Here is a 20,393-nt window from a genome sequence, read left to right as displayed (position 1 = left end):
AAGAGCAAGGAAGGATCTAAGGAAGAGGCTCCATTTTTCTTTTGCTGTTCTCCTGAGCAGTCTCATCTCACCTTCCAAGATGATTCTGAATTCTACCAGTTCTCCTTTGCCTCAGGAAATAAACAGCACCAGTTACCCACCATTTCAGCTCAGATCAAAATAAAAGACACACAAGGCACACAGTAGATCTCCCAGTGCTTAACTGTCAGGAACACCCAAAGCAATGCTGTTCCTAGCTACCAAAAGAACACTCAGAACACCACACACGTGTAAGACAACAAACAGCACTTGCCTGACTTCACAGACCTGACCCACATCCTGTACTAGTCCCAAATGTAGTTTGGGGAGAGGAAGTCATACCTGAGCTGCCACTAGACAGCAACTGTCCTCTGACCTCAGCCCTGAGGCACCCCTGACACTGCAAAGGCAGAGATGGGGGTGCACAGGGCACTTCCAGCAAGGGTTGGAACAGCAAAGCAGACAAAATTAAGGTACCTCTGAAAATGAGCAGCTCCTTCCTCTGCTTCATCAGCCCTCAAAGTTTTGTTTTAAGCAGAGCCAAACAAGCAAAGCTCCTTTTCAGAGCCCATCTGTGGCAGCAACTGAGCACCAGCTCCATGAATCAGGGAGAAGGCACAGCTCTGGTTTGCCAGCTCCCCACATTCTGCTCTAATAAATGACAGCACAGAGCTTGCTGCAGCACCACGTAGAGCTCAGGAGAGCTGTACCCCGGGCCTGCAGAGGGAACACACACACCTCTCCTCCCAGACATCCCAGAAGGGCCCAAACGCTGCTTTCTGGGGCACGGTGTGTCAGAACACATTTGCTTTGGCAAATCACTTTAACCATAAACAAATCAGCAACAGGAAATGGCTGATCAGCTGAAAGAAACCAGCTCTGGAGAGAGGCAGCTTCTAAATGCTAATGCAGGAAGATATGCCCCAAATGACACTTTTGTTAGCAGCAAAGAATACAGCTGCTCACAGGACTCAAGTCAGCCAAGGGTGAGCACTCCTGCAGCCTGACACTCGCTCAGGCTGCTTCCAGAGCTGCACTCCTGCTCCAACAGTTGCTCCTAACATCTTTGGAGCCAGCTGCCACCCTAAGGCACATCTGTGCCTGGACCTACGTGAGCAGCCAGTTGTTCATCTGTACTTCGTGGGACTCGGGAAGAAGCTACTGACATGGATTTGTGGATATCTCACCCTGAGGTACAGGCAGATTGCTCTGCCTTCCCCATCCCGACTGAAACACCTCAGTTCCTTAAACAAGGGGCAAAAAGAAAGAAATTCATCAGCAAGATCTTCACACACTCAGAGCATGTCCAAAGCAGGGTCCCTGCTCCCAGGGAATGCTGTTACATCAAGGACCCTGCCTGCTGGTCAGGGCTGTGCGTGCCACAGATCTCACCCAGTGCTGTGCTCCTCACACCAGCTCTCTGCTCACTTCTCATCTCTCCAAAGATGAAAACCTAAAAGCTTCCCAATTTCTGTGCACCACTTTTACATTAAGGTGATAACTAATTCAGCTTTTGTTTCCAACATGTATCACATCCTTGTACTCACCTTAAGGCATCCTGGGTGTATGATTTCATTACAAATGGAGCATTCCATTAGCATGAGATTAAACTTGCTCTCCTCCTCTTCCACAGTGTCCTCTTTCCCAGCCTCTCCACACACCAGACACACGGCAGTATGAGGCAGCACCGGCTGTTTATGTATCAGAAAGAACTGATCAAGATATGGCAGACATGGAAACACAAGAGTTCAATGTGTATTTACTCAAACAGGAGATTAATAGGGATTAATTGTGCAAACTGACTTGAAGGGGGAAAAAAAAAAAAAAAAGGTAACAAATTAGAGCTGGGTACCAGACCAAGCTCCATAAGACACATTTCGCCCTGTAGCAATACAGGCTCAGGAAGCATTACTGGGATGGATGAAAATGCATTTTTGGTGGGTTCCTTGAAGCTGTGAGCTGACACAACATTGGCATGCAAGTCACTTCACCAGTGTACAATGGGAGGGGAAAGAATCACCCTAGAACATCACTATTCACATCCATTAGGTTTCACAATCCGAGCAGCAATTTGGCAGCTCCCGTATTTTACAGGCAGGGCAGACAGATGTTATGGGACCTGATCCAGGTCTCACAGCAAGCCCACAGCAGAACCAAGAACAGCCCTTTTCCTGACTGGCAGTCCATTATCCAGGGCCCTGCTCCCAACCTGAGCACTGCAAAAAGCTCTGCTCACTTAGAAAGAGGATTCTCTCCTGCAAGTGTCACAAGTGAGATCACACAGATTTTCTTCTTCCGTTGAGGCAGAAAGGGAACTGCAGCATCTCACATACCTGTCACCCATGTCAAAGCACTGAATGTCACTCTAATTAAAAAGCCACCATTTTGCTAATGATTAACAAAATTCTGGTCTGCAGCAATAAAGTATAAACCTCATTAGAAAAAAGAAAAGGAAGAACCTAAGCTGCTCACAAAGGGAAGTACAATTGATTAGGCTGCCAGTCCTTTTACACAGCCAGAAGCAGAGATGGGGCTTTTCCCAGCAAGGATCTCTTGTGGATGGAGTGAATAAATCCCTAAGAGAATACCTGCACACCAACCCAAATTTCAGCATCAACAGTGCATCCTTTAGCAAGTTTCAGGCAGGGGGAAGCCCAGCTGTAGCGAGCCATTAGAGCACAGAGCATTTTGCAAACAGCAGTACAACTTTTCTTGCTGGGAGCAAGGATGTCCAGGCAATCTCCTCTGTGCCACCACTGCCTGTGTCCCACTGATGGGCTGGAACTGCAGCTGTGCTGTCACCTTGTCCTCCCAGCCCCATTCCATGGCATTCCTGCTGCCCTTCCTGATGGAACTGGTGATGCAGAGGAGGTTCCTGCTCTCTGAACAGCAGTACCATGGGCTCTCTGAAGGCTTCTGAGCTTAATGAAAGTCTGTCTAGTTAATATTGTCAGTGTTATTAACCAAGGCAAGCACAATTCCAGAACTGTAGGGATCATTACTTCCATACAGCTTCAGCATCTTGCAGGGTCTTTTTGGCTGAAAGCTGCTGGATAGGTACCACAATATTATTACTGCTGAATTGTTAGAGAACAAGAGCAAAGCCAACAGGATTGCTTAGAGAAATGTAAAGCACCTTGAAAGGTACAACACCTCAATTCCTTAATTTTCTGGGCCTTTGCTGCCTTAAGAATTTGTAATAATCTCCCTGATACTTGCACCAACCTAGAAAGTGCAGAGAAGCCACTGTCAGGGCACGTGAAGGGGGAACAAGTAATCAGAGACCCCTGGCTACCTCTGTCCTAACTGAATTAAAACTCTAGGCACCAAGAAGAGAAATAAATCTTCACTGGAAGACAGAGGATGACTACACTCAGCTAGAAGAGAACCCAGATCATCTCCAAAAGGCTCAGCCTGTGTTACCCAGAGTGAAACAGCTTAGTATGAAAGTTTCCTTCATCAGTGAGGATGAGAAAGCACACTGCAGCCCTAATTTAATCCTGCCACTAAAAAGGCAGCATGATTTCACTATTTCTTGCCCCTGGAGAATAATAAATTCTTCATCCATGCTGTTCAATTCATGCTACACTCCAGGAAATCAAGTGTTCAAAGAAAAGACACTTGAGCTGCAAAAGCACTCTGCAGAAAGGTGGATATTCTGTGTACTTTACTGAAAGATCCAGCAGCGCTGAACCCAATCCTCTGTGTCAGGAACAGTGCAGAGCCTGGCACAGAACATGGAGTGAGCTACCAGGAGCAACTACTGGAAACCTTAAGTGCTTATCAGTTTTTTATCACTGTTAGGTGAAGCCATTTAATCCCTCCACTTTGGTCATCTCCGAAGAATAAAAAGAAAAACCCCCAAATACTAAGTGAAGGGAACTGTAATGAGAGAAATCAGTATAGATAGGGTGATATTTCAGTTATGAATAAACAACATTCCTTTCCTTACAAAAACAACAACAAAAGAAAACCAAACCCATAACAACAGCATAAACAAGGCCTTCTAAAGAATTAAAGTAAAAACTAAAGCTGCTTTTTAGCCTTGAACAGAGACACAGCAGACATGAGACCAGAGAAGAAGCTCCACAAGTCAGCATGGCAGCTACAGATTCAAAAGCTGCTTGAACAACTTAATGGAAGATTAATCTGTCAATATTTGTTAAATAGAAAGCTATCGCTTGTGACTCAAGAAGCTCCCAAGTAATGTACCACAGGAGCCCAGGAAACTGCCTGCTTGCCCTGTTCTGATGCTCTTTCCCTGACAGCCATTTCCAGTCCCTGAGGAAGACGTGACCCTGGACTGATGGCTCTCTGCTCATCCACATCAGACCCTCTGCTCCATGCCTAAGGAACAGGAAACAAACAAATTCAGATCTCTGGGAGCCTGGGGTCATCAACACCAACATTGTGGAGGCTGTCAGTCAAGGATTTCTCTCATCCTAATTTTTGTGGATAACGTGGCAAAGATGATTGCAGGGCAGCTTTTCTCAGGAAATTCCAACATCCAACCAAATACACCTCTTCATCCTTTGAATCAGAACTTCCTACTCTTCCCCTTTTCCCTCACAACCCGGAGTTTGAGGGTCATTGAGCGCTGATTTTTGATGTAATGACAATCTCCACTTCTATACTGCTAAAAGGAAAGCTGTCCTGTTATGTTTTAGTAGCATTCTGGTTTAGGATTTGGGGAGGATGAGAAGCACTGGGAAAAAAAGAGATCTGATCTGGGAGGGCACAGATTACACACTTTTGTCCAATGCATTTCAGAGACTTCTGAGAACAGAGCTCCCACACCTGGAGACACGGCGGGAGGGAAGGGCTCAGCAGACTTACAGCTATGCACTGCCTCATGATGCAGGACTGCTTCATCCTGCCGGGCCCCCCGAACTTCTTCATGTCCTTGCAGAAGTGGCACTCGCCGCACTCGGTCCGCAGACACGCCTCGCACTTGCGGCATCGCGTCCTCCGCCGCCGCGCGCCCGCCGTGCTCCGGTTGGCCGCGAGCTTCACCGCCGAGGCAGCGCCCGGCTTCCCCTTGGGCCGCCCGACCGCCCTGTTCTGCAAGAGACACACACACACACACGGGGTCAGCTGCACAGCCCACCTGCCCAGAGCCCCGCGGAGCCCACCGCTGTCGGCGGAACCGCGCGCGGGGAACGCGCCGCGCGCCCGGACGATCGCTCTCGGACATAAAGGAGCTCCAGCGCTTTGCCGAGAAAGGGTGGGCTGTAAATGAGAGACCCCAAAGCCAGAGCAAACCCATTTCAACAGGATGGCAGGGAAAAGACATTTAGGCACAGCTCAGCACAAGATCAAGTACCAAGTGATGTGCTTGGCTTAGATCAACAGATGATCTGTGCCAGCGCTGAGCTCTGGGCTAGAGATATCATAGATTTGTTCTCAGGTTAAGCCAGAAGGACTTCTTCTGCTGAATCCAATGAGCAGCAAAAGTGGTTTGGTGGTTAGGCACAACAGAGAAACACCCAGCCAATGGCTCAAACCCCCAGTCGTATCCCTAAAAAATCAGGAGAGTATGAACTACTGCCAAGCAATAAAGTACAAAATAAAACACAAATGCTACAAAAAGCCTTCCAAGGTAGCTCCTATCCAACACCAGCAAGTGCTCAAAAATAGAACACAACTGATGATGTGCAAAGGCTAAAAAGGGCATCCGAGGTCTAGATTTCAATGACCTTTAAGACAGAAACTAAAGGAGCATGAAAAGATTTGAAATTATTAGGTGAACTGCAACATATTCACTGTGGACATCAAAATTTCATGTCCTCATCAGAAACTCCCTGTTATACACAAGAACTTACAGCTCAAGCCAGACATCACTAAATACCATGTAATTGTATGGAGCTAATTATGCAAGAATTGGCTTGGCTCATACTGACCCCTGACAGCTTTTTCCATAAAGATGATAATAACAGCACTGCAAAGTTCATTTGGTTTAGCATTCATACAACTCTTCCATTTTCTGCACACCTCAGCATATGACCAACAGACCACCCAGTTTCACTTTCTGTTCCTGTTGAATTCTGGGCAATCACAAAGGTAGGGGCACAGTTTGGCTGTTAGGAGCCATGCAGAAATTCCACCAGTTTTTAGAAGAGATGTGCAGACATGGCACTTGCTTGTACAAAAGCTTCCCCAAGTGTCCTGCTGTACAACTCTAAAGAGAAGCCACATTGCAATGTATTTGATCTTCCTCCCAGCTGACTTAGCAAAGCTCCAGTGACTTTCTCTAATCAGAGAAGTGCTGATATTTTAACAGCCTCCATCCCAGGAACGTCAGTGCTGGGAGAGCAAAGAAGTCAGGAGCTAGACCCCGTAAGTTTTCTCTCCTACAGACTATCATGAGGTGGGAGAAAACACTCCTTAGTCCATGAGGTTGCAGAGATTTCTGCAAAGTTTTAAATTCCACTCCTCCAGAACAGATTTTGTTCCGTGTGCAGGCTGAACCTCACCATGCTGCGTGAACACGGATGAGCACATCTTCCTTCCCATCGGCAACCGCAGCAGCCGCCTGGATTTCAGATCAATGTCAGACACTCTAAAGAATAAATATTTACCTTCTAGACCAACTTTCCAGCCTCTCAAGGATAAAGTCGGCTCTGGCAGGACTGGCTTAGAGGCAACCTAGATAAGAGATAATTTTCTTCCTCAGCATGAATCACTCCTCCATTCTATTAGAGTCTACTTCAGCTAGGAAGGGAGGCGAGACACGAACCGAAGGCTGGATAGCAGCGGGAACAAGTTAAACCAAAACACACAAAACAACCTTGGCAGCTCCCCTTGGACAACAGCACATGGAAGATTCTGTGTGAGCACCTGACTCCTTCCTATTAGGAAGCAACATGATTAAGTTTGGGGTAAACAACAGCTATGACACCGTGAGAATGCTGTTTTTAAATGCTTTCAAGGAAAAATCAAACTCTGTACTTTTCCAGCTGAAGGACAACTCCTGCTTCTGCCACAGTGATATGAGCCAAGTCCTAATTCTGAGGACAACAGTTTAAGTGCCAGGACACTGCAAAGACACAAGTGATAAAAGGCATCGCTTGGACACAGAATTTGAGAATCCTAAAAATCCCACAAAAGCAGGAAGGTGAAAGTACAAGAACAAACCTGAAATCAGACTACACCACACAACTCTGATTTTCTTCCAGACACCACCAGAACACAGCAGAGGTGCAGACCTCCATCTCACTGTATTTTCTCAACTGTACATTTCTTACCTACCCAAACCTCTTCACTGCTCATTAACAAATTGTACTAGCTGGGTTTGTACTAATTTACCAACCAATCCTCAATCCAAGCCACGTTTTCACTTCAGGATGTCGCAGCCAGCAAGGCTGGAGAGGCCTTGCAGGAATTCCCATTCGTATCTAGTTTCAAGGGGCTCCAAAAGTGGTCGCTTAAAAACCTCCACAGCAGAAAATCTGGCCTGGGATTCAAGGGGGTAGAAGGAGCCTCCATCATGGCTTGGGGTTTATTTAGCACATGGCAGGCAGCCAGATAAATTCCAGGTCGATGTTAGTGAGGAGATGCTGCAGGATTTCCAGCTCAGACTGCAGTTTTACAACATACCAGGCCAGATAATGAGACTGGGTAAAATCTCCTTCACAGCTCCTGTCCCCATCTCTGTATTGCCACTTGCCACCCTCCTGGCACAACTCCATGGATTTGTCTTGCAAATAACGAGCACATGGTAGGGGACAGCAGCACTCCTTATGCTGGTGCCCAGCAAACAGCAGCTCCACGGCTGGAGGCTCAGGACTGGGTGTCACACCAGTTTGCATGACACAATCTCTCTAATGTGGAGGAGACTCCACCATCTCCTTTCCCAAGGAAATGCAACCCTCAAGAGCAGCCTGGACCTGATGACTCTGTAGCCCCCCACAGCTGTCTCTCAGAACTGTCAAGGAAACAAAGATTATACCAAACTTGAAGATTTTCCCCCCGCCTTACAACAGAAGCCTGGGAGGTGAGACAGAGCCTGCCTGGAATACCATCACCAGCCACCATGTTCTCCAACATCTCCACAAAACTGTGCTCCTAACTTCTGCAGCAAATCTTCAAAAGAGAGGCAGAGGGATGCTGAAGTGGTGACAGCCACTACCAAGCTCTCAACAAAGGCAGAGCAAGCAGCTGCTGATATGTATTAGGATTAATACCTTAAATCCATATCTCTATTACACTGAAACCTAGGAAGCTGATGGACTCACACAAGACACCATGCTCAGTAGTTTGTTTTGTTTGGGTGGTTTTTTGTGTTTCTCTTGTGCCATTTTTTTGGTGCTCTCCATATTACTGCTATGACACACAAAGGTAACTTTCTCCTGTTCCCAAAGCAGACACAACACCTGGGCACTGGGGTGAACGTGGCTCATCACAAGCACTATCCTATGCACTACAAAACCATTTACAAGTCACGAAGTTGGGCTCACACCACAGCGCTTAAACATACCCACCCCTCCAACAAGAAATGGATTGCAGCAATTTTCTGAAGTGCTGGCCTCATACAAACTCCACCAAATTCAACACACTCCTGTTGAACAGCATTAGGGGACTAGGTGGGGTGGTCACCAGTAATTAAGGAGTCTCTCTACAGGCTTGTGCAGATCTGGGAATAAGCTCAGGTACAACACTCATAATTCTAAACCAACCCTAGGAAATCAGCTACCTGGAAGCCTGTGCTTGGAACATGAGTTTATTCTGGTTATGGACAAACATGTGGCTGCTGGGCAGTTTTCACTGCCTACTTACAGGTACCTCAGGACACTTTCACATGTCCCAGCCCTGCCAAGCTATCACTAAAAAACACCAACCAGGCTCAGAAGGACCAGAGGCATTAAGGAATGGCCTCTGCCCTGAGCACAACCCTTACTGCAATAGAAACATAACCCTGATATTTACAGCAGCAAATTTCTAACCTTCACAATTACAAAGAACAACTCAAAAGACCTCGGGCAAACAAATAGTACCATGAACATCAAGCTTTGGAGAAAACACTGCAAGAACTATCAGCCATTAAATGCATCATTAAATAGGTGCTGATGTTCCCCAGCTGCTGTCCCAACACCAACTGGGATCTGCCAGAGATGTCACCAGGCAACTTCACATACAAACTCCTCCACCCTAGAGAGGAAGATCAGCTGACCCTGTGACCAAGTCCAGAAGGAGGGAGGTCCTGGTTCTCAAAGCAAGGGTGACTAAGTCTGCAGCATAGAAACAAACTCTTTTGCAAGTAGCCTTTACCTGGGCACAGCTCCTATTCCACCACTCAGCTTCAGTGACCTGCTTTAAACTGCTGCCAGCAGCACCAAACCATTATTTCAGACTCCACAAAAACCCCCAGAGACGTGTGGGGCTTTTCTGAAGGGCTTCTCAGGGGGCAGGTCAGTGAGATCCTGAAGCGCTTCACTTCAACCAAGTACAATGTGAACAGCTCGGAGTATCCACTGTGTACATCTCCCCTAGGCAAGATCTCGTGTATGTGCAGTGTTCACTTCTTCAACATGCTGTGCCACACAAATATATCCCTTGCATTTGCAAGGCAGTGGTGATTTCCTTCTGTAACACATGGACAAATTCTGATTATTCGCATTTACTGCGGTTTGACCACATCCACACAACCACAACAGCACCCAAAGATGAGAATCCAGGACATGCCAGGTGCCAGTCCTGAGCTTAGAGCTTTATGTGGCACTGCATCCTAATGCAATTGTATTAACAGAATTAGGATAGCCAAATCTAACTACCACTTGTTTCTTTAGAAGGTCTGATAAATAAACATTAGGGGAAAAACATTTTTTACAGAAGCTACATGCATTAACCCACAATTTGTAACTGCTGTCACCTAAAACACCACCCTAAAGGAGCTGGGTCATGGGCAACACCAGGCACTGGAGACACCCACAGGGTGGCACAGCAAAGGCTTCTGGTCAGTCAGGTCTCTATCCTTTCCCATTGCACCTGAGGAGCATTTTTCCATCCAAACAGGGTGCAAGTTCTGGAGGACAAGACTACTGTGTGCTGCCCAGGGCAGTGAGCAGCACTGTCCCTTCCTGCTCCATGCCACATCCCTCTCCCAGCCTCCTTATGCAGGGAGTTCTGGCATTCCCACTAGAAACCCAAACTGACAATTCCCAGCCATGGTGCAGACCAGGTAACCCTATATTCACCCCAAAATGTGGGTACTGGCCTTGGCTGCCTGGCAGGGTCAGCCTGTTACACTCACACTGCCAGGCACTGCACAATCACAGAACTGTTAAGGCTAAAGACCTCAAAGATCTTTGAGTCCAACCATTAACACAGCACTGCCACGTTCACCACAAAACCACGGCCCCAAGCGCCACATCCACATGTATTTTTAACTCTTCCATAGACCATGATTCCACCACTTCCCTGAGGACCCTGGGAATAATCACAAGCAAGTCAACAGTTCTTCTGTATTAAACCCTTATGTCTGTTTAGCAATTAACAGAAACCCTTCTCAAAGGAAGAACTCGGAGGAAGAAGGAAGGACAGGATGATGTAACTGCAGGAATGTGGTGGGGCCAAGAAAAAAGCCAGAGTAAGAGAGCAAAAAACCCTACTGATGCCAATAACATCCTTAAAAGTTGTATTAACCAAAGAGCACGTGCCAACACCATGGACCATATCTGGCTAAAGCCTATCTACTCAAAACTGCACATGCAAACTCCAGGAGAGCTGTTTTCCTCTCACAGTTGAGTGTTTACAGTTATATCACCCTCCTTCAGAATACACTCCTGCTGGGGTGGAGGTGTCCTTCAAGTCCAAGGTCCCTCATTAAACAGCAGCATCAAAGGCAAAGGGAAGGCACTGGAACTTTTTCAATCCCAGCCATCCCAAACCAGCATTAATCTTCTCCAGATGTTTACTGCCACCATCTCCTCCACTTCATACCTACAAAATCCCCTTTTACCACAACCAAAGAAGCTGCTAGTGACGCTTCCAGGTGACCACACAGAGCTTCACTACTGATTCAGACTCATTTTCCGCAAGAAAATAGAAAGAAAATAAAAGTTTATACTTTGCAGGTTCATCTGAGTGTTAATGACACTCCAGCAGCTTTTCTGCCAATATAGCAATGTTGTTTAGGGTGTGATAAACTGGCACATCATTGCCAATGTCAGTGCCCCTGTTTATTTTCCTCTGGTGGTGAGGAGGCAGAAGTTAGGCCTGGAGGGTGGAATAAGATACATTGGCAAAAATACGCTTTGGGAGATAAGCTTCATCCAAAGTAGGAGCTCTTAAAACAAAGATCCCAGTAAGTTCCACAGTCTCTGGGCACAACGCAGCTTTTTTTCCTGCTGCTTTGGGACAAATCTCCCCGCACCAACCAGGTGCAGTTTTCTCTGTTTACACACAGTCAGAAATCGAATTTCTTCACACCAGGAGTAACACAGCAACCTGGTGGGCTGGGGCAGGTGCTGCCCAGGATACAGCCCCAGCACCCACACACTTCCAAACCCCCAGCACTGCTGGCAGCTATCACAAGTGCAGTAAATCCTGTGTGCTCTGTGCTGCAAAACCTCACAGTCCTTCTGCCTTCTTAGTTTAGACACAGACCAGGGAAAGTCAGTACAAGAAGTGATAAAACCTGTGGCTTCTACCTGAGCATTGAAATTGTGCTGTTCAACTGCACCCTTGGAGGTGAAGCACCTGTTACATACAAGGGCTGTCGCAGTACAAAAAGCAACATAATATTGATTTGACATGTCCTGTGTAGAAAAAGAGGATAAGCAGGCATTAAAGCAGGCCTGTATGAAAATACAGCTGGAGCTACATGAGGTGTTTTACCACTGGAACAGTTCTGAACAGAAAGGAAAACATTCCACAGGTCTTTGCTACATAGGTCACTGCGTTATAGTTTAGGATCAGACCAAGTTTCTTAAGAAACTCCAAAAGAAAGATTTTCCCTGTCTTGCATTAATTTTTGTTTTAAACTTCTAAGATACAAAAATGCTATGAAAGCCTCAGGTTTTAGAAGAGTTGAAGAATCCCAGAACATAACCAACTTTCCAGATTCATCCAGCAAGAACCAGCACCTCCAAGCAACAATTTTGCAGCTGGTACAATACAGCTGAGACCAATCTGCTCTCCCAACCATTAGCTCTTTTTAAAAAGTGTGCAGTGATTGCACCAAGACAGAGACACAAATGGAAAAGGCCTGGCACGAGAAAAAATTTAAGAAAAGAGGACTGGGACATTTTAACAACTATGTTTGGGAGCACAGCAGTGAACTCAGAAGCAGCACAGGCCTGCACATTCAAAAATCCTCAGAATTAGGTAAAGGCTTAATAAAGTTACTCATCCAAACCTCAGCTTAGGTTCTTGGACTGACACTGCGCCAGGCCAGCACAGCACATCGTGCCCCCCAAGGTTTCTGCACCAGATCTGCCATCCCGGGGGAGCACCCAAGGCACACCACCACCCCAAACTCTTTTTCGGTCCCGTCTTCTATGCGCATTTCTGAACCAAAACAAGGTAAACTTGTTCAAAACAAGATGAGCTTTGGAAGATAGTCTCGACACCTGGACTATGGAGAAACTTGTCCCCAAAAACAAAATATCAGGCTATTTTAAAGAGCGAAACACCTCGAGTTAAGAACAAAACTATCAAGTTTATGTTTAAATTACATACACATGTTTAATACTATTCCTGGTGCATTTTTAATTGCTTAGGCAGTTCTTAGAGAGTAAAATACGCAATCTAGAACATATGTTCTGGATTATTTTTCACAGATTACTTCATAAATTTAAGAAGTTTATTCTCCTTCCCCCACGAAAAAGAAAAAAAAAAAAAAGCCTTCAGAGAATAAACCCTGCAAGTATTAATAAAAGTTCTCTTTTCATTCCGGCACACATCCTTCTCTTTCTTCTACATCCCTCGTCCCTGGGAATGGAAAGGAGGCTTTGGCTATAAATCAAACGAAGACAAGGTAACCAGGCTCAGCATCAGACTCTCCCCCAAGTCCCGCAGCCCTCTCAGCTATTTGAGGAATCTTAATAGGAAAAAAAATAACAATTCTGCCGCGGACAGGGCAGCCCCCGAGAGGCAACAGCCAGCCGCTCGCGGCGCGTTGGGGCCCTGGGAGGTGCCGAAGTCGCGGTGCCCGGGGCGCCCGCGGCGGGCGAGGCCGAGCGCCCCGGGCCGGCCCCGCGGAGGCTCCGCGGCCCCGCCCGGCGCGGTCCCTCGGCGGGCGGCGCTGCCCCGGGGCCGCTCCCGACCCCACATTGTTCCCGTCCCCGCGGCCGGCGCGGCGCTGCCCGGCCCGGCCTCCTCCCCTCCCTTCCCGCTGCAAACTTCGCCGCCCGCCCCGGACCTGCTCCGGCCCCAGCTCGGGCCCCGGCCCCGGCTCGGGCTCCGGCTCCGACTCGTAGTCCTCCTCGTCGGCGCTCGCAGACATGGCCATGGCTCATGGTGGGCCCAGGCGGAGCCGAGCTGACATGGCTGGAGCGGCGCTGCTGGCGGAGCCCCGCTCCCCGCACACACACACACACATGCAGGAGGAGGAGGAGGAGGAAGGGGGGCCGTGCATATTCATGCCAGGCAGCCAGGAAGGGGCTGGCCCTGCCGGCACGGCCAATCGCGGGCCGCTTCCACACCGCCGGCCTGCGGGGACAGCGGGCACCGCGCGGCCGGGGCACCGCGGCCGCCCCCCGCACACGGCGCGGCCGGGGCCGGGGGGCTCGGCAGCCCGGCCGGCAATTAGTCCCCCGCCGGTAATGAGCCCCGCGACGTGCCGAGGGCCGGCGGGGGCGGGCCGAGGCTCGGGTGTGCCGAGCGGCGCTGGGCGGGGAGGATGCGCGGCCGCCCGCGGGGCGCTCGGCGCTGCTCGGGCTGCTCAGACAAAGGAGACGCGCTCAGACACACACACACACACACACCCTGCACCGCGCTACCTGCCCGCTCCGCCCCGGCAGCGGGGAGCCTCCATCCCTCGGCGGGAGGAAGGCGCCGAGCAAACTTCGAGATTGCAAGCGGCAGAACCAGCGCTGGGATAAGACGAAGCGACCCGGCTGGTGGAGCTGCTCGCGTCTGGCCTCACGCTGCTCCTTGTGCAGGCACCCCCTCTTTGACTTGCTCCCAAGGAACCATTTCTAGCCGTGCTCTGATCATCCTGCCCCGCTGCTGGGCTTTCACAACGAAATGCCCTCCCCGCGGTGGGACATGCTGCACGTCGGTCAGCTGGGGACCTGTTCTGGATCCAGAGGTCCCGGGGCCAGCACCTCCACATAGACACTGCCTTTGCCCTCCACAACTTGAGGGTCACAGGCCTGTATTTGAGTGCCCGAGATTTAAATTTCCCATTGGATTTATGGGCCTGCTTTCAGGGGAAATCCCGATTTCACTCAAGTTAGGATTTTGCCTCCGGCTCCTACGCCCACAACACAGAATTAAACATGAGATTAAATATTTGCATGTGCTGAGCAACCAAGAAGCCATAAAGAAGCACATCTAATGGTCCTTGCATCAGGATTTTTGCCAAACTAGTTTCAGCTCGGTTCCCTGGTCTGAATTACCACACAGCACAACCACTTTGGGTAGTTCAGAAGAGGCAGCAACAGGCAAGAGCTGGCATGGGATCAAGCAGCAACACAACCTTTGTGACACCAGGATGCACACCGAGCCTGGCTCCTCAAATTTAAGTAACAAAACACAGTCAAACTTTAAACATATTTACAGGCAACTGCTGATAAAGCCACGTGAATTGCGTAATTATGCCCCTTCCTTATTTTCAGTACATTAAATATCCATTGAGTGCTGTACTCCTGTCCTCTTGCCAACTCAAACTCAAATGATGGGTAGGTGATGGTGTTCTCCCCATCCTGCTCATCCACCATGCTGGGAGCACAGCATTTACTCACAACACATGGTGGGGCTCCCAGAAGGTGATGGGATGTGCTCAACCTGTCTCCTCAGGTTTCTCTCTTCCCCCACTGTGTTCCTACACAACCATGAGCGGGAGCAGACGAAAGTTGAGGCACGAAAGGCATGTGCCTAAGGCCTTGGCTTTCAGAATCACAAGGTAATATCAGAATCCAATGTTTTCTGGAGGAGAGAGGAAGGGGGGATGCATCTCATGACAGGCCTACAATGTTTTAAGGCACGAGCAAGGCCGTGGCTACAGCCGTGTTTGTGGTGCTGTAATACACCTGGCCTGCAGCAGCAGCAGGAGGACAGATGACATCCTGAAGGAGAATGCCTGGGACCACACCTGCCCGTGGACAGACCAAGTCTCCACTAGCCCAGTTCCCTGTAACCTGGCTCACATTTGTCTGTCCCTCCGGCCTTTTGGCTCTGTAATCCAGATGGGAGAAAACACTAACTTGTGACACCCCCCAAGGACAATCCACCAGTCACACCACAGCAAAATGTCATTCACAGCAAATTAAATCATGACAGAGATCATCCTACTCCTCCATCTGCAATGCATTCCAGCACTCCTGATGTTGGCATTGGCCTCTCCTGGCTGCAGCAGGTTCCTTCCCAATGTAACCCAGAGCACCCTGACCCCAGAGCCAGCCCTGCCACCCGAAAGCATCACCACACTGCCCTTGCAACAGCACCACAAGTGACAAGTGAGCTCTAATTACAGAGCACAAGGCTCACACATGCCAAGATCTTGGAATGATTTCCAAACGCTAGGTAAACTTTGCTGAGATGGTGTTTATAAAAGAGGGATAGGGTATGATATAAAATAGCAAATTGGGAATCAGCAAGGGGGAAACAACACAATAAAATAATTGTTTCTGATTATAATTGTTCTCAAAAAAATTTATCCTGTACAAGAGCAGCTAACCGTTCAAAGGAATATTTAATACACAGAAGGAACTATTAAGAGAGCATTTTCCAGCTCAATTCTTTCAGCTTGTCTGCACTAGAGAATACTAAATTACAACAAATAGTGAGCAACCCTTGAGTGAACAGCATCTAGTTGCCCAGCCTGGTGGAGATCACAACAGTTAGAACACAAAATAAGCAGCAGTGACCCCAGTCCTGCCTGCAGTGGCAGAACTGTGTTCATACTTCAGCTTACTGTGGTACAGTTCAGTAATAAATAACATCCTTAATTATGCTGCTGAATGAGCCATAGTGAAAACTGCACGAAAACAGACAGCACCTTCTATTTTGAACTGTTGCTTTGATTGCACCTCACCTGAAGTCATATATAAGTCTCATCAATATCATAATCTTCTCCACAGAAACCAATTATGTTGTCACAAACTGAGACAATAACCTCAAGCGAAGAATAAACAGCAGGAGCAGATGAGTGCCAAAGAACCAGATTTTATTCTCATGCAAATATCCTTAAGTAGTAAAACCAAGCTGGGGGAGGAGGACTACAACCCCTGTGCTATACTCACTCACTCCTGAGTATCTCCTGCACCAACAGATTGCAGCTGCTGCTGCCAGCCTGAACAGGATCCCTGTTTTCCTATTACACACTAGAGTTTATGATGCTCAATAATGAAGTAAAATAAAGTTTTTTATGTGTCACAAACATACTTTTGATCTAACCTTCCCTTGAAACTTTTTATGCACCTTTAGTATTATATTTAACTGGTATTAGAGAAAAATATTTACAGAGAAACAATTAAATCTCAAGTTGGTTGATATGCAAGTCCTTGAAAAAAGATGCTGTGATTTGAGCTGCTGCTGCTTTCTGTAGGCCAGCACATATGTTTTTGAAAAGGAAACCCACAGAGATGTTTATGAATCACAATTATTGACCTGGATCAGAATAAGAGAGTTACCTAGTAGCTTTCTAAGGTTCATTGTTTTGGTGTAAGTGTCCATTCACAAGAAATACGATCTTAACTGTTGGGCCTGGGCAAATTTCATGACGCTTTTCTCAAGAGTTTTAACCAATATTTCAGTTGTATTCTTAACACTAGCAGTGACAGTCTGACAGCCTAAATATCCACAATCTTACTACTTCCCATCTACTTCATCTGAACTATGACATAAGAGTTGTCATCAGATGCACTGAGTATCTGTCACAATCTTTTCAACAGAGTCTGACTGATCAACTTTAGATCAAATAAAGTAAAGCAAGATGAAATAATATTGATTGCTCTCTCCATGCAGTGCTACTGCTCATACTTCCCTAACCAGTGTCCAGCACTGTTCCAGGAGAACCAAAGGCAGCAAGGGCTGTACGAACACCTCCTGGAGGACACTGCCTGGGCTATTGCAGCGGAGGAGCAGCACCCAAACAGGAGCCCAGACAAACCCTCCTGACAGCAATTCCTCACTCACAAGCCTTAAAACCCAAACAATCCTCCCCAAACCCCAACACCCTGTCATCTTAAAAAAGTTGTAAGTAAGACTGCAGAATGGTGAAACATGGACTTCATCTACCACACAAAACAGACCCTTCTTTGCAGGAAGAGCCATGACATGTCTGGGACTATCTACTAGGAAATGAGGGAAATCCTGCCATGCTTCCTTCTTCCACAGAGCCTTATGGCACAAAGCATTTGCACAGCACAGTTTGTGTCTCCAAGAGCCATGTTCTGTCAGTAAATGCAAAAAAACTAGTGAAGGAGGTTCCTAAGAAGATAAGCAGTGACTGCCATGCTATGGAGGAACATGCAAATAGATGTGAAAGAGTGGATTAACCGGAATAGGAAACCTGCTTTCCTGCAAGAGGCTCAGTGTGCTCTGACACACTGCACAGAACGCTGGGAGACAGTCAGCTGTGTCCAATGTGTGGGCAGCAGCCTGAAAATCCAGAGACCAAACCCAAACACATGGTAAGTAAAGGAAAAGCTCAAGTGCAGCTTGCTTATGAGGGCTCATTGCTCATTGTTCTCACCTACAAACTTGGATTTGTGGGGTAACATCCAGGACTAACAACTAAACCACACCAGGCTAAGACTCGCAGCTGCTTTGCTTTTATTGGAATGTACCCTTTTATTTTATTGGAATGTACCCATATATTTTGTTGTATTTGTTATTTTTAAAAAGGACGGCACTGCTGTCCCTCTTCTATCTGGTCCACTGGTGCCTGCAGGAAAGTCATGAAGTTGAAACAAGCCCTCATTTATATTCTCAGCAGACTTTAATTTCAATGTGCTGTGGAACTAAGAGGAAGCCATCTTCTTGGGGACAGAACATACAATTCAATTGTGTTCTGAAAAGTGCACACAGGATTAATGTCCATAATTGCATGGCCTGTACTGTGGAATGACAAACGCCTTTCCCGCTGCTCTGCCAATGTGCTTCGATCCAGAACTAAACTATTAACTTTCACATACATACTCAAAGCTTGAATTGTTTTGATGCTGAGATAGTGGAGAGCAAAAATTGGAAGTCTTAAACCAGGTTCAAACCTTAGCCTCTGCTGGCCAGCTCAGCAATAAACATAGGCCAGGCTCCCAGTGATAAAATCTGAGATCTGTCAACTCATTTCATATAAACTATCTAAGGAAAAGGTCTTAAAACTACAGTAGTTTTCATCAGCACTTATACTGTCATGAAATAAAGAGAAAGCTTCTGTCATGAATAATGGTAGTCACGGCATAGTTGGGAAAAATTCATATTACTGAATATTCCTGTCTATGGTAGAAGAATGACAATGGAGAAGAATACATAAATCTTCTTGTATGATATCTGGAGCACAACAGTTGGAAAACAGAGATGTCTGTTCTTTTTTTTTTCCTCAATCCATTTAGATTTCTAGTCAGAGTCAAAGTGGCTCTAATTTACCTGTTTGATGTATTAATCACATAAAGGCATTGGTCAGATTTCAAAGCAAGTGGCTGAGAGTTGATAAGAAGTGAAAATATTAAGTCAAAGATGGAAGATTAAGAAGGTGCTCATTCAAGTCCTTGCTATTTATAATTACTCCCTGAAGGGACACAATATTTCAAGTACAGCCTCTTGAGGTGAGAAATAATCTGTCAAGTCACCAGGCAAAGGTGTTAGAAAAATACTGAGGCACTAGGCAGTGAAGCTCTTTTGTAGAGTCACGGAGTGGAGTGGGTTGGAAGGGACCTTCCAGACCATCTTGTTCAGCCTGGCACGTTAGGCAGGGTCCACATCCACCAGACCCTGGAACTCCTCGGGTCTGCACCGAGTTACTGCACAAATGACTTTGTCTGGAGGACTAATGTGTGTAGAAGACTGAAACAGCACTCAGAAAAATAAACAGGTCAGGCAAGGAGCTGCTTTGCTGGGCAGCACTGCCCTGGGAAAGCAGAGGCTTGACAGGAACTCCCAGTAGCTTCAACAGCTCTCACTCCTCTGCACTGTACCCCGAGAAACCTTTGGTTCTGGTGCATCAGGTTTTTTTCCTGCCTCCAAGTGTACTTAGCAGGGGAAGGCCTTAGTTTTGAATGTGTACAGCTACTGTGGAAAGTCCCCTAAAAAAAATATTCCCCAAACCTCAACTATGTGGTTTTGTGTCTTAATAGATTTGTCAGGAGCCAGAACTGGGGTATTTTTCTTGAATACATTTCAGCTCTCTCCTACCACATGACATCTACTACCCTAAAGTGTAAAAGAACACAAATTATTCAAAATTATTTAAATCACTGATTCCAATCACAATTTAAATCAGTAAAGAGAAAAACAAATTTAAATTGATTTAAATCCTCATTTTCTTTTGTACTTGTGTTATTTTCTGTGAGAAAAGTAATTATTAGCATCTGATAACTATGAAGATATGCCTGATTTGCAGTAGATTATGAACTTTATAATCAAGACTTTTTATCAACAAAAAGGATTCACAATACACACATATTTGTATATGCAAATCTCCTTGCAGACTACTGGCATTTAAAATTGTTGTTGACACCAAACAGAGTTCAGGCTCTGCTGTGTGGGATCATTTCAAACACCTTTAAGCTGGTGCCTGGCAAGAATGAAATGTGACAGTTTAAATCTCCTTTTTGCTCCTGCACCACTTGGAATGACTGATAGAAAGCCAGAAAAATACACCATACAACAACTTACCCAGAATCTCAAACAGAAAATACATCATACAACAATTTACACAGGATTGTTTTGCTCTCTTATCTATCTTTATCTTTTTTATCCAAGTTTTTTTAACACCAAATAAGACTCTATTTGTACTTTAATTCTTAAGTGCTTGTTTTTAATTGTCAGTATGTGCTTTCTAATACATTTGTATTCCCACAGGAAGTTCCCTGAGCGGATCTCCATGGAACTGGCCTGTCTTAGGGAATCTGGCAGAGTTTTCCCACTGCTGCTTCATGGAATGCTGCTTTCCTGGTGGTAGCCCCGGGCAGGCTCCTGAAGCTGATGCTGGTTTGATGTTGTGCCATTTCTACGTGCTCAGATCTGTTTCAGACACCACTCTGGTTAAA

At 46.7% G+C, this 20,393-nt stretch overlaps 1 protein-coding gene across 3 annotated transcripts in view; it reads right to left on the bottom strand.

Moving 5' to 3' along the window:
* KDM2B (lysine demethylase 2B) overlaps positions 1 to 20,393 on the bottom strand; it is a 106,426-nt gene that overhangs the window by 11,413 nt on the left and 74,620 nt on the right. For all 3 annotated transcript variants that reach the window (XM_077787255.1, XM_021532716.3, XM_021532709.3), the window contains exons 13-14: positions 4,855 to 5,079; positions 1,566 to 1,709 (exon numbers count right to left, since the gene is read on the bottom strand). In XM_077787255.1, the coding sequence (XP_077643381.1) occupies positions 1,566 to 1,709; positions 4,855 to 5,079 (369 nt within the window). The remainder of the gene's footprint in view (positions 1 to 1,565; positions 1,710 to 4,854; positions 5,080 to 20,393) is intronic.

This window comes from Lonchura striata, chromosome 18, assembly GCF_046129695.1.
Source record: "Lonchura striata isolate bLonStr1 chromosome 18, bLonStr1.mat, whole genome shotgun sequence".
NCBI classification, from domain to species: Eukaryota; Metazoa; Chordata; class Aves; order Passeriformes; family Estrildidae; genus Lonchura; species Lonchura striata.
Note: the sequence above shows the minus strand (reverse complement) of the source record. Positions and strands in the feature narration are given on the sequence as shown.